This window comes from Palaemon carinicauda, chromosome 41, assembly GCF_036898095.1.
Source record: "Palaemon carinicauda isolate YSFRI2023 chromosome 41, ASM3689809v2, whole genome shotgun sequence".
Classification (NCBI taxonomy): domain Eukaryota; kingdom Metazoa; phylum Arthropoda; class Malacostraca; order Decapoda; family Palaemonidae; genus Palaemon; species Palaemon carinicauda.
Window position 1 is genome coordinate 39,066,959 of NC_090765.1, and position 15,147 is coordinate 39,082,105.

The window sequence follows — 15,147 nt, forward strand, 5'->3', positions numbered from 1 at the left end:
CTTTACCCCATATGAAAAAAGCGACTTAAAATGGAACACATTTATTAAAACCATCCTTCAACATTATCATTACAGAGAGAGAGAGAGAGAGAGAGAGAGAGAGAGAGAGAGAGAGAGAGAGAGAGAGAGAGAGAGAGAGAGAGAGAGAGAGGTTGCAGTAACTTCTGTGAATTTCGAAATGATCAAAGAAGCATTAATTCGTTTCATTAATCAATTTTAGTACACATTAATTATCTACCAGCATACCACGCGCATACACGTGTATATATATATATATATATATATATATATATATATATATATATATACATATATATATATATATATATATATATGTATATATATATATATATATATATGTATATATATATATATATATATATATATATATATATATATATATATATATATATATATATATATATATATATATTAATGTATCTTGACCATTTCTTTTAAAATATTTGTGGAGAGAGAGAGAGAGAGAGAGAGAGAGAGAGAGAGAGAGAGAGAGAGAGAGAGAGAGAGAGAGAGAGAGAGACCCTACCTCTCTTAACAACCTGGATATGACAATAAACAAGCAATATGCTGTGTGATACGCCAAATACCTAAGAATGTATACAATAAATTGATGTAAGTCATGTGGTAAGTCATGGCTTCCTTTGTGTGATAGGATCAGAAAAATAACCATTAAAAGTAAAACAAGTAACCTCTTTCTTATGTCATATGCTTGGTTAATCATTAATCCTTACTAGAAAATAAACATTATCAACTATGTTACAAAAATGTTTAAAAATGTTTTATTTCATACATTTGCTTCGAATCCCGTTAAGGTATAAATTATACATGGACACATGAAACATACTGAAGGAGTTAAACTTCGTGCTTTATTGGCCACTATGTGATAATATCAGGTTTAGATTTACTGTAGTTTTATACAACCGCCATACCAATTGATCAATATGAATTAATAACTATTAATTTACTCCTCGCATATCTATTATAGAGGAAATTGATACAAGGAAAATTGTCAAAAACATGTTTTGAGACACCCAATAAAATACTTATTAAACTACCCATAAAATACTTATTAAACTTCACATAAAATACTTATTAAACTTCACATAAAATACTTAACAAACTTCCCATAAAATACTTATTAAACTTAGAATATATTCACAATCAAACTAGGATGAGCGAGAGGAGCCGTTCAAGAGGTAACTACTCTCTACTATTACTACTCTTTTGACACTGCAGGTCCTGTGTTGAAACTTTATAAGTAAACTATAAGTGTAAAACCAATAAACGGTAGTAAGTAAATTAAAAACAAAATAAGTTGTCAATGTAATGGACAGACATTACAATATAAAGATAAATGTAAGCAAGCTATGGTGTGTGAAGGAAATAACTACTGATGATTAACTCTGTAGATTGCAGCCGTTTGCACTTAGACTTTGCACCGTATGCAGTGTTGATAATCAAAGTGATTTGGCATGAGCAACGTGGAACTATAAACCATTTTGGGGGGGGGGTGATTTCAGCATTTTTTACCTTCGCTAGTAGCAGTGTCCTCTCGGGGTGTATGTACGATAGCGGCCACCTGTATGTATTATTATGTCTAACTTAGAATAAGATAGTGTAAGGGGGATCGCAGGGGGGCGTCAGCCCCCCCCCCCCTCCCATTAGGTAAGTAGGTAATGACATAGCTTGTAGATTAGGTTAGTGGGGAAAGTTTAGGTTAGTTGATATCCATTTTGAATCTATGCGTGAGGAACTGGCCGCTGATATACAAAGGCTCCAACATTTCTAAATAGGATTTTAATCTTGATAAAATACAATTGAAAATTGAAGTTTGGTGTGTCAACAGGGGCAGATTTGTAAAAATTTACTATAACCAACAGGGACAGATGGGTAAAAATTTACTATAGTACAATATTGCTAATGAAGAAAGTAAAAAGTGTTCTTGGTGTATTTATAGGTACTTAATAAATACCTGGGGGGCGAAATTCGTTTTTTTTTCAAATTATAGACCTTTTTAATCTTCCAGAAGTTATGATTAAGAAACCACAAATTTTAAAAGGAAACCAACACAATGTCACCACCCAATCAAAAGTTCCCAAAGTAACTTAGGAGCCCTATCCTTACTATCAGAGGTGGGTGGGTACACCCCTCTGTGACCCTCCCTTAGTATGCCATACCTTAGGTTACCCTGAGATAAGTATATACCCTATGTTTCCTTTCCAGTCAGCTTCACTTCTGAAAATGGGTTTTTCAGATGTATTTCCTAGTTTAACACATCCATAAAGCTTGAAGCATATGTATTTCAGATGATTAAGTACATCCAAATTGTTCAAAATACCTACAAAAACACCAGTAACAAGTCGTATTTCCTCTAAAAGGGAAATGGCAACTTGTTTGGGATGACGTTAAATACCTGTACTATAAACGAATTGTTTCAAATGTAGCCGGAGGAGGAGCCAATATTAAAATATGTGGAGCTTGCATATAAGTTGTGGAGGTTCTGTAGGCGACTGACAAAGAGAAAGTTACATGGCGGTAAAAACAATCCTTATGGGAGACAAATAACACAGAAAATAGGAGATCAAAGTTTAGATAGGAAACCCCCCTCAGTTTCTTGAGTTTTGCAAAATTCAGGAGTTTCTTGCATTTTGGTGATCAAAATAGAGTACAAAGGGAATATTTACGAAAGTAGGCACCCAAGTTATTTTTAAATACCGAGTATAGTCTATGGCGTTCAAATTAGTATTTTAGCAAGAATATTTTCAATTATGTTGGTATAAACTGATTTATGAATATTGTACTACAATAAAGTAAAACCAACAGACCTAGGTCTGACCATTCTTAGCTGGTTCCCGATTGCACTGGAATGAATTACACTGTTGCCGTTTATTGCTGTAGGCAAAATGGCATTGTATTTAAATCTGTTAGTTATGTTATGATGGTTTAATTTATTGCCAAATATGTAAATCATACATTTTCCAACTGGTTACCCAGTGTTTTATGCATCTCTGACCATTATCTTGGGTCCAAACCATCTGTTTTTGTTTTCCCCCTATTTAAGAAAATAACGGGGAGAATCACAGAGGAAAACTGAGGAACTCCCCCCAAAATTAGTGTACTATACTATACACTAATGGCAGATTTATAGATCCCACTAAAATCAGTTGGAAAAATACAAAGCTTATGTGAGTCATGGGGAAACCCGGGGATATTAGTGGGAGGGCGAGGGAAAACAGGGATATGTTGTAACCAAACCGTAATTGCTCTACCTAATCTATCTATAATTTTCCGTTGCATTAATATGACACTTCTGGTATTTTTATTCACAATCTTGTTCTTTCCTATCGACTTTCATGCAACTTTTCTTAGAAATGCTCTTTTGTCACAAAAAGAGAGTAATCTACTCAATCTTCCCTTAATAATGAAACCCAACCATTATGTGCAAAGGTTAGGGGTGTTGCAGGAGGGGCAAAGACCCCCACTTGTAAATAAGGATACAGATTTAAGTTAGGTTTGGTGGAGGTACCCTAGGTGAGTGCAAATATTCCTAATTTCTATACAACTCTTAATATATCATTGCTAAATTATAACATCGTTAACTGGATATGGTTGTAACAAGTTCTTCAGATACAGTTGAATGTACAACTAACCTAACACAAAACATATGCTTCAATGTAGACATTAAACGTGTATAACAAAGTCAGTGAACATTAGATAGAAAACAAGGATTGCAAAGTCTTTAAGCAAACAAGTGCCATCTGTTGGACAGATCGAGTGATATACTGAATGAAAATTTATTTACCTTTTAAAGAAATAAAGTTATAATATTCAATACTGTACTGTAATCCCACTTCACAACTATCTTAAAAAAAAGGGTCAAGATACATTAACAAAATTAGTTACAAGCAATAATCCTCTCCTCCTGCTTCAAGAGGAGGTCAAGATATATTATTATTATTATTATTATTATTATTATTATTATTATTATTATCATTATTATTACTTGCTAATATACAACCCTAGTTGGAAAAGCAGGATGCTAATATACAACCCTAGTTGGAAAAGCAGGATGCTATAAGCCCAGAGGCTCCAACAGGGAAAATAGCCCTGTGAGGAAAGGAAACAAGGAAAAATATTTTGTTTAAAAAACAGTAATAACATCAAAATAATTATCTCCTATATAAATTATAAAAACTTTAACAAAATGAAAGGAAAAGAAATAAGATAGAAAAGTGTGCCTGAGTGTACCCTCAAGCAAGAGAACTCTAACCCAAGACAGTGGAAGACCATGGTACAGAGGCTATGGCACTACTCAAGACAAGAGAACAATGGTTTCATTTTGGAATGTCCTTCTCCTAGAAGAGTTGCTTACCATAGCTAAAGTGTCTCTTCTACCATTACCCAGAGGAAAGTGGCCACTGGACAATGACAGTGCAGTAACCCCTTGGGTGAAGAAGAATTGTTTGGTAATGTCAGTGTTGTCAGGTGTATGAGGACTGAGGAGAATATGTAAAGAATAGGCCAGACTATTCGGTGTATGTGTAAGTAAAGGGAAAATGAACCATAACCAGAGTGGAGGACCCAATGTAGTACTGTCTGGTCAGTCAAAGGACCCCATAACTCTCTAGCGGTAGTATCTCAACAGGTGGCTGGTGCCCTGGCCAACCTACTACCTATTAGCAAATAAGTTACAAGCAGTAACCTCTCGTTCTATCTTGTCTCCCGTACACTAGCCACTATTATCCTCAAAGGTAAAATATGAGTTAATTTGTCAATATTTCTATTTTTAATAAAAATTATTAATTTGTATTCATTTCTGATGTTAAGGGTTATAATTTCTCCTTTAAATACCATTACAAACCTTTGAAAGTGAGTATACAGTATACAGTACACTATGTGTATTATGAATGTGGAATGCATCGAGTAAATTCCCTTCATTTCTCTTGGGAAAAAGGTTTGGATTACGAACTTTCTCCTGGAACGGATTAAACTTGTCTACCGAAGTACTACTGTATTATGACTTGGATATTTCTGTATTGCTTAATTTTTTACTTGTTTCTTTTTCTGTAATGGAATGCTTTCCTTATTGGGGCCCTAAGGCTTGTAGCATTCTGCTTTACAAGCTAGGTTAACAATTTCATTGTATTAATAATAATATTGTAATAATGATGATAATAAAAAATAGTGATGTAGATACTGTAATGATAATATATAATATTGATAATTAGGCCCTTTAAAAAATGGGAAAGTTCTAGACTTCATACTGTATAGTACAATTACTGGTATATATATCTGGATACTTAATAACCAAAATATTAAGAATAATACTGAGGGCAGGGCTGGACATCTACACCACCTACATCTCTTTTAATCTCGGAGACATTCAGCCATAAGTCCTTGGGCATCTTGTTCTTAGAATCCCTTGTGGGTTCTCTACCTGAACTCCACTAGTAAGAGAAGTATCTTGCCTAGGGTACACTGTTGGTATGAGGTAAGAATGAATGTTGAGTGATATTTTTTTCTCTTTCCTCTTCTCTTCCATTCAGCAACCCACTATATAAGCAAGTTGAGCCTGATTGCTGTTGAGTTCCAAAAGGGAGCATCATATTTCAAGCTATTTTTAACCAGTAGCTGTGACTCCATCGTCCCGTTTGACAATACGGCAGATGGTAAAGTCTGTTGTCTGCTTGCAATAGTTAGGCCTTCTCCATCATGAGGCTCAATATTAAACAGTATTCTAAAAGTTTTATTCCAGCTGTGACAGAGTTTTGGAATGATTACCTAATTGGGTAGTTAAATCAGTAGAACTTAAAAAATTCAAACTTGCAGAAAATGTTTTTATGTTGAACAGGCTGACAAGTCTTTCTATAGTTTATATATGAAAGATCTGTTTTAATGTTGTTACTGTTCTTAAAATTTTTTATTTGAATGGTTCATTTCTTCTCATATAGTTTATTTCTTTATTTCCTTTCCTCACATGGCTATTTTTCTCTGCTGGAGCCTTTGGGCTTGTAGCATACTGCTTTTCCAACTAGGGTTGTAGATTAGCTATTAGTAATGATAATACTAATAGAAATAGGGGTTCTTGTTATTTTCTAGAGCAAGACTACTATAAAATGAAACTCGAGTACAACACCCTGTGAGCTTCATTATATCGTATAATAAGTAGTACATTCACTGCTTAACCTGGAAGGTAACATGCGTGGAAAGGTAGAACACTTCCAGAAATGTTCCTAGATAATATACCCAAATTAATGAGTCTCCATATAAAAAATGGAAATTGTTTTTTCCATGCGAGAACAGTTTTCAAACTTTCAAGATGATTGGCATTTTTTGTTAAGTTCAGTAGATAAACTTTATAGTATTTTATTATATGCCCTCTTCTCTCTCATCAACCCCGTATTTTATCTTGCTGTATAGCCATATACACGCTGTACTCTGGAACAAGTTCCCATCAGCCTTATATCCTGTAATTGACTAGGAAACTGACATTTTAATGTAGAAGTGAGCAAATTGGTCTGTTCACATAATGTCACACCTAAGGAGCGAGTCCTAATGTAAAAGACCGGGGTTTGTATACTCAGGAACAAGTCATATATCTAGGGGATTACTGTATATATGTATTTTTTCTATATTACAAGTCAAAGTCTTTTATGAATAATTACATCTCAAAACCAACTCCATTCTCTTGCCCCTAGTTCTAGAAGAATAAGCCACGTGTGCATTAGGATTATGTGGGTTTCCATTACCTCAACCAGATTGCTGTAAGTTAAACACCTTGTTACTTACATTCTATGGCCATTCCTGATTTGCCAGAGGTATATCCATATAAAAGACTTAGGTTTATATTTTAGGAAAAATGCAGATCATCTTTCAGTTATGTAAACTTAATTGGGTCATTAATATAAGTTGCATCAATTATTTGCCACTTAGACTAGGTGTTATTAATGAAAGAAAGATTGATATGTATACTAAGCCTTTTTTATTTTTTTCCTCTAGGTTTGAAATCTTTGAATGATAAATTATGGAACAAGAAAATTTTGACGTCGTAATCTTAAAGGCAGATGGAGTGCAGTTCCCATGTAATAAAAAAAAGCTTATTGCATCGAGTGACTACTTCAGGGCCATGTTTTCAAATAACTTCAGTGAGAAAGACAAAGAAGTAATAATACTAAAGGTAGGAAACTTTATACTGTATTTCATTTCTTCATGCTTTATTTTGTTAAACAAAAGGTAAAGGTTTTACGTGAAGCTTAGTTAATAATTTAATGTGAAGCAAACTTTAATGCTTATAATTTTGAGAAACTATCAGTTGCCAGTGAAACTAAATATGTTTATGCCTATTTTTGAAGAATGGAAATATCCTCTCCCTGTTTTTATTTGGCCTCTAGGTAAACCCCTTATCATATATTATGAATTGTCATTCTAAGTGTGGTAAGCAAGCAATATCAATCTATGCTTGTACTATAATAATATTTCCATATTGTTAAAACTTATTAAAGTAAATTTTCATTTAATCAAGCCAAGTGGTCCTCAACCTTCATTACTTCATATCACCAGTAATCCTGCAGGAAGATTTAATTAAAACATTTTATTATCATGCTATTTACATTTTCATGCAATTAATCATTACTAGTAAATTTAAGGCTAAATTTTTTTTGGTTATTGGAAGTTATTTTCTTACAACTAAAGAAATGGCAGATGTGTCAGGTTACACTGGAGTCTAGCAACTGTGCCATCAGCTGTTGCTAGGAGACTGGGGTTATTGTACAGTAAAATGTTATTTTCATTAGTAAAATAAATTTTTGAATATACTTACCCGATAATCATGTAGCTGTCAACTCCGTTGCCCGACAGAATTCTACGGGAGGGATACGCCAGCTATCACTATACTAGAAGGGGGTGTACTCACAAGCGCCACCTGTGGCCAGGTACTACAGTACTTGTTGTTGACGCCACCTCACTTTTTCCTCGGTCCACTGGTTCTCTATGGGGAGGAAGGGTGGGTCAATTAAATCATGATTATCGGGTAAGTATATTCAAAAATTTATTTTACTAATGAAAATAACATTTTTCAATATTAAACTTACCCGATAATCATGTAGCTGATTCACACCCAGGGGGGTGGGTGAAAAACCAGTGTACAAGACTAAAGGATAGCTAAGTATCCCGTATTTCATATAATCAGTTATCCACAATAACAATGAAATAATAAGTACCTGGTAAGGAAGTCGACTTGAACCGTTACTCTGCCTTTAATAAGATCGTCTTCCTTACCGAGCGCAGCGTTCCTCTTGGAAGGCTGAATCAACTCAAAGGTGCTAAAGTATACAGGGCTGCAACCCATACTAAAGGACCTCATCACAACCTTTAACCTCGGCGCTTCTCAAGAAAGAATTGACCACCCGCCAAATCAACAAGGATGTGGAAGGCTTCTTAGCCGACCGTACAACCCATAAAAAGTATTCAAGAGAAAGGTTAAAAGGTTATGGGATTATGGGAATGTAGTGGCTGAGCCCTCGCCTACTACTGCATTCGTTGCTACGAATGGTCCCAGGGTGTAGCAGTACTCGTAAAGAGACTGGACATCTTTGAGATAGAATGATGCGAACACTGACTTGCTTCTCCAATAGGTTGCATCCATAACACTCTGCAGAGAATGGCTCTGTTTGAAGGCCACTGAAGTAGCCACAGCTCCCACTTCATGTGTCCTTACCTTCAGCAAAGCAAGGTCTTCTTCCTTCAGATGAGAATGTGTTTCTCTAATCAGAAGCCTGAATAGTAAGAAACTGAGTTCTTAGAACTTGGAAAAGAAGGTTTCTTGATAGCACACTATAAGGCTTCTGATTGTCCTTGTAAAGGTTAAGACCTTTTTAGATAGTACCTAAGAGCTCTAACTGGGCAAAGTACTCTCTCCAGTTCAATCCCCACCAAGTTGGACAGGCTTGGGATCTCGAACGATTTAAGGACGTGAAGGAAGCTCGTTTAGCAAAAACCGAGCTGCAAGGAACATGTAGCCGTTTCAGATGTGAAAACAATGATCCTGCTGAAGGCGTGGATCTCACTTACTCTTTTAGCTGTTGTCAAGCACACGAGGAAAAGAGTTTTTAATGTGAGGTCCTAAAAAGAGGCTGATTGGAGAGGTTCAAATCTTGATGACATAAGGAACCTTAGGACCACGTCTAGATTCCAGCCTGGAGTGGACAACCGACGTTCCTTTGAGGTCTCAAAAGACCTAGGGAGGTCCTGTAGATCTTTGTTGGTGGAAAGATCCAAGCCTCTGTGGCGGAAAACCGCTGCCAACATACTTCTGTAACCCTTGATCGTAGGAGCTGAAAGGGATCTTACTTTCCTTAGATATAACAGGAAGTCAGCAATCTGGGTTACAGTGGTACTGGTTGAGGAAACTGCATTGGTCTTGTACCAGCTACGGAAGACTTCCCCTTGAGACTGATAGATTCTGAGAGTGGATGTTCTCCTTGCTTTGGCAATCGCTCTGGCTGCCTCCTTCGAAAAGCCCCTAGCTCTTGAGAGTCTTTCGAAAGTCTGAAGGCAGTCAGACGAAGAGCGTGGAGGATTGGGTGTACCTTCTTTACGTGAGGTAGACTTAGAAGGTTCACTCCTAGAGGAAGAGTCCTGGGAATGTCGACCAGCCATTGCAGTACCTCTAAGAACCATTCTCTCGCGGGCCAGAGCGGAGCCAACCAACGTCAGCCGTGTCCCTTTGCGAGAGGAGAACTTCTGAAGTACCCTGTTGACAATCTTGAACGGCGGGAATGCATACAGGTCGAGATGGAACCAATCCAGCAGAAAAGCATCCACGTGAACTGCTGCTGGGTCTGGAATCGGAGAACAATACAACAGGAGTCTCTAGGTTATCGAGGTAGCGAACAGATCTATGGTTGGCTGACCCCACAGGGCCCAAAGTCTGCTGCAAACATTCTTGAGAAGGGTCCACTCTGTGGGGATGACCTGACCCTTCCGGCTGAGGTGATCTGCCATGACATACATACCGCCCTGAATGAACCTCGTTACCAGCGTGAGCTTTCGATCTTTAGACCAGATGAGGAGGTCCCTTGCGATCTAGAACAACTTCCACGAAAGAGTCCCTTCCTGCTTGAAGATGTAAGCCAGGGCTGTGGTGTTGTCAGAGTCCACCTCCACCACTTTGTTAAGCTGGAGGGGCTTGAAGTTTATCAAGGCCAGAATAACCGCCAACAACTCCTTGCAATTGATGTGAAGTGTCCTTTGCTCCTGATTCCATGTTCCCGAGCATTCTTGTCCGTCCAAAGTCGCACCCCAGCCCGTGTCTGATGCGTCCGAGAGGAGACGGCGGTCGTGTTTCTGAACAGCCAAAGGTAGACTTCCTTGAGAAGAAAGCTGTTCTTACACCACGCGAGAGAAGACCTCCTCTCTTCGGAAACAGGAACTGAGACCGTCTATAGCGTCATGTCCTTTATCCAGTGAGCAGCTAGATGATACTGAAGGGGGGGGAGGTGGAGTCTCCCTAACACGATGAACAGGGCCAGCGATGAAAGTGTCCCTGTTAGACTCATCCACTACCTGACTGAGCATCGGTTCCTTCTCAGCATGCTCTGGATGCATTCTAGGGCTTGGAAGATCCTTGGGGCCGACGGAAAAGCCCGAAAAGCTCGACTCTGAAGATCCATACCCAAGGAGACAATGGTCTGGGATGGGACGAGCTGAGACTCCTCAAAATTGACCAGGAGGCCCAGTTCCTTGGTCAGATCCATAGTCCATTTGAGAATCTCCAGACAGCGACGACTTGTGGGAGCTCTTAAAAGCCAGTCGTCTGACGGAGCCGGACACAAGATCATGGTACTGCTGCACAGTCTGTGAACTGTCAACCATGGGGAAGCGAGGAAGTGCAGTGACAACCCGAAGCTGTCTAGACTGTCTGGGTCGTACAGACAACTCCTTATCGGGTTGCTGAGGTTGCCGCACTGCGTCACAACAAGTCACTTCTGCTGGTTGTTGAACGTCTTCCCAGTGACACATTGACTCCGTAACAAAAAAAAAAAAAAAAAAAAAAAATCCTCTAACAAGGACTAAGCTTGGACTGCATGTCTTGCAACACAGCTCAAGGTCTATGGGAGCAGGTGTGGTAACAGACGGGATTAGCGACTGAAGTGGAACCATTACCTTCCCTGGAAGCATGTTATGCTTAAATAAAAGTCCATAGGAGGCTACGCAGCTAAAGGTTCCTCTCCAAATGACAGAGTCCTCAAGGGAATATCAGAAGGAGGGAGAAAAGCACTTTCTCATCTACAGGGACCATATCCGAGAAAAGCTAAGTTCTCTCAGTGAGGGTTACACTGGTGCAAAAGCAGCAGACTAGAAGGCAACGTTATGAAACTGCTTGACAGTCTAGTGAGTTGGCAACAACCAAAGATGTGTGACTGAGAAGCATGCGGTAAGGTATGCAGAGCATGTTGTATGCAGAGCATGCTGTATGCAGAGCATGCTGTATGTAGAGCATGTTGTATGCAGAGCATGCTGAATGCAGAGCATGCTGTATGCAGAGCATGTTGTATGCAGAGCATGCTGAATGCAGAGCATGCTGTATGCAGAGCATGTTGTATGCAGAGCATGCTGTATGCAGAGCATGCTGTATGCAGAGCATGTTGTATGCAGAGCATGCTGTATGCAGAGCATGCTGTATGCAGAGCATGTTGTATGCAGAGCATGCTGAATGCAGAGCATGCTGTATGCAGAGCATGTTGTATGCAGAGCATGCTGTATGCAGAGCATGCTGTATGTAGAGCATGCTGTAAGGTAAGCAGAGCGTGTTGCATGGCGTTTAACATTTCTCAGAAATTCCATGACCAGTGCTAGAGTGCTTTATGCATGCTTGCATGGGGTTTTAATATCAACATAATATTTACCTTACATTCATAACTCATGATTCATTTTTGTTTTGAAGATATTTTTGCCATATTTTGCGATATTGTTAAAAATATATTGCAAGGAATACATATATATTTTTATATAAGTAAGACAAATAACCTCCATTATCATAATGTTTGTGTAGGCATACATGTATATGATTACAAGTGCAAGTTATGAAAGTAATGAGGTGTTATTATTGTCATTTGTTATTTCTCAAGTTGAGGAGAAAGTGGCAGATGCATGCGTTGAGGTGGCTGACTCATAGCATGAGGTTGCTGCCTCAAGAGTTGCGCTTGCTGTAAGGGTTGCGGATGCGCAGTAGCAGGTTCCTGAGGAACGAGTTAAGGTTCCTGAGGTGTGAGCTGCGAGAGTTAAGGTAGCGGCTGCGCAGAACGCAGTTCTTGTCTCGCGAGTTGAGGTTCCTGAGGAGCTAGCCTAAGCTGCAGCGAGTGCTGAGGTGGCTGCCTCATTGATGGAAGAGGTTGTCGTACCTCAAGAGATTGTTGCCTCTCTGGTGGAACCGCAAGCGGAAGCGGAGGAAGTAAGGCATAAGATTCCTGCTCCCATTGCTGAGGTTGCCTTAAGGAAGGCGGAGGTTGCTGCACACCGCTGGTAACTGGCAACTCAGTACGCGGTAAGGTATCCTGAGGAACCTCAACATCGTACGCCTGGCAGACTGGACTGCGGTGAGGCGGAGCGATCGCAGGAGGAGGTGTAACCTTCTCAGCCTGACACTCACGCATTAAGACCGCAAGCTGTGACTGCATGGACTGCAGCAAAGTCATCTTGGGGTCGGCAGACGCTAAGGTCTGCTGAGGCAAAGCCTTAACAGAAGATGAGATCTGTTACGGCATCACCTTACCTCTCTTAGGAGGTGTGCAGTCACCTGATGACTGCGGAGAGTCAGAGCTAACCCAATGACTGCATCCGGGTTGTAGAACTCTAACTTCGTACGTCTGGCATAGGTCTGGACTTTACGTTTAAGAGGTCTTGAGACCTGAGACCAGCGTTTTCTCCCCGAAATTTCTTCTGCAGACGAGCAAAATAAGGGCTCAATCGTCTGCGGGTGGGAGTGACGGTCTCTGTAAGACACGCCCGCAACCACCGAGGATACTTCTGTGCGCCGATCAAGGCCTGCCGAATCCTTTTGCCCTTCGACATTGCTTCTCCCCTGGGCTTGGGAGCTTGCAAGAGGTCCCGGACTGGGAGGACGACTGGCACGCACAGAAGTACCCTCACGCACAACACTGACACTTTGCGCTAATCACTTATCACTTTTGATTTTCTGTTTGCACTTATTTCACTGAACTCGAAACTTTAAGTGGTTTGTACCTGAAACACGCAATTCTATCCTTTCTCAAAAGTTAGTAATTGCGAAAACAGAATTACAATGTAACAGAAAAATCTAATGAAAGATAAATAATTCAGTGGCTGGAAAGAGACTAAACACTAGATCAAATAAACTACGTTTAAATTCTCTCACCGCATAAAGCTTGAGAACAAGAAAAAACTCTAGAAACGTTTACCTTCTTCCCCTAAAGAGACTAGGGAGAAGAGCAAAAACGATAACAACGTTACTCGCTTGAACGAAACGTTTATCCTCCTCTTTCTCCCTATGTCTCTATCTCTCTCTCTCTCTCTCTCTCTCTCTTGACTTAGAACCTGAGAGAAGAGCCCAATCATATATATCGTTAAAACATATTATTGTTAAAGGAAAATATTTCCCAAAATGAAAAGTTCCTTTATTAGAATTAAAACCATAAAGTTAAGAAAGAATGAACAAAACGCTAGACACGGTTACTCTTACTGCAACGTGACACCGTGAAAATTCTCTCTCTATCGTAACGATAGAACGCAAGTTGAACGTTCTGAACGTCAACAACTGCAGAGACAAAACAAAACGTTAGTTCAACTTTGAAAACAGTACGAGACTATCAAAGAAATTCTTTCAAAAAACATTAAAATAGCATAATATGTTAACAGGTAAAACCGAAATGACGGGCTCAATGTTAATTAACTTCGGTACCAAGAAAAGACCGCCTACTATTAGGAAAGGTCGAATATAAACAAATATAAAAATTAATTTTAATAAGTTTATAATAAAAGGAAGTTAATCGAAGAGGCCTATAAAAGGCGGAGAGATATAAAATAAATCTATAACTTTTGTTAAGCAAAATTAAGAAAGAGAGTCTATACTCTCTTAGACACCAACACTTCCGTCTAAGGGAAGGGTCGGCCATTTAAAGGTGAAAGAGAGTTCATACTCTCTTCGTCACCATAATTAATCAAATTAATTCCAAAAGCTAACTAAGCTAATATAGAAGTTTCCAGTATAGCGATTAGCTGCAAATTTTAGAGAAATACTTCACCAAATCGTGAACAATACTCCAAAATCATAAGCGTATCCAAGAACGTCTTGCCGGAAGCACGACAGAGGAAAAAGTGAGGTGGCGTCAACAACAAGTACTGTAGTACCTGGCCACAGGTGGCGCTTGTGAGTACACCCCCTTCTAGTATAGTGATAGCTGGCGTATCCCTCCCGTAGAATTCTGTCGGGCAACGGAGTTGACAGCTACATGATTATCGGGTAAGTTTAATATTGAAAAGGAAAATGTTTATGTTTAACCCTTTAAAGAAATAATTGCAAATTAATTTCATGTAAGTATTGAAATAATGTATTTTTTTGAATTATGCTAATCTTGAACATCTCTACATTTGAAATGCTGATTTTATTGTTTCTTTGTGTAGTTTATTAAGTCTAGAATGTTTTCCCCATTGATAACAAGTAAAAATATATCTTTTATTATTCCAGGATATTGATAGTGAATGCTTAAAAACTCTATTAGAATATGCTGAAACTGGCACTTATAATATTCCAAGTGATTGTCTAGCTCTGCTTCAGACTGCTGCAATGCTACAGGCAAGTGGTAGTGTTTTATTATAGTTCTGAGAATTTGTGTCAGTAGTTAGTAGTATTTTCTGGTTAATTATTATTGTATTTTCTGAATTACAGTATGTATTGAAAACTATACGTTACAATTTTCAAAGCTCAAAAATATTACATCTATCCACGATAATTTAGTTCATTGCTTATTCTTCAAGATACTGAACAACTTTGTCCCTCTAAAGAGGAAAATAGTAGTAAGGCAGTATAGTAAATCCTGCTTACAATGGAAATCCGTTCCTTCCTATAGTGAACACATTTGATTTCTGTAC

The 15,147-nt window shown here is 38.6% G+C and overlaps 1 protein-coding gene across 1 annotated transcript in view; it reads left to right on the plus strand.

The window, feature by feature from the left end:
- Positions 1-1,249: 1,249 nt before the first annotated feature.
- LOC137632533 (kelch-like protein 30) overlaps positions 1,250-15,147 on the plus strand; it is a 57,960-nt gene continuing 44,062 nt past the window's right edge. Inside the window, exons 1-3 of the mRNA XM_068364510.1 lie at positions 1,250-1,311; positions 7,021-7,198; positions 14,744-14,851. Of these exons, the coding sequence (XP_068220611.1) occupies positions 7,046-7,198; positions 14,744-14,851 (261 nt within the window). The 5' untranslated portion in view covers positions 1,250-1,311; positions 7,021-7,045. The remainder of the gene's footprint in view (positions 1,312-7,020; positions 7,199-14,743; positions 14,852-15,147) is intronic.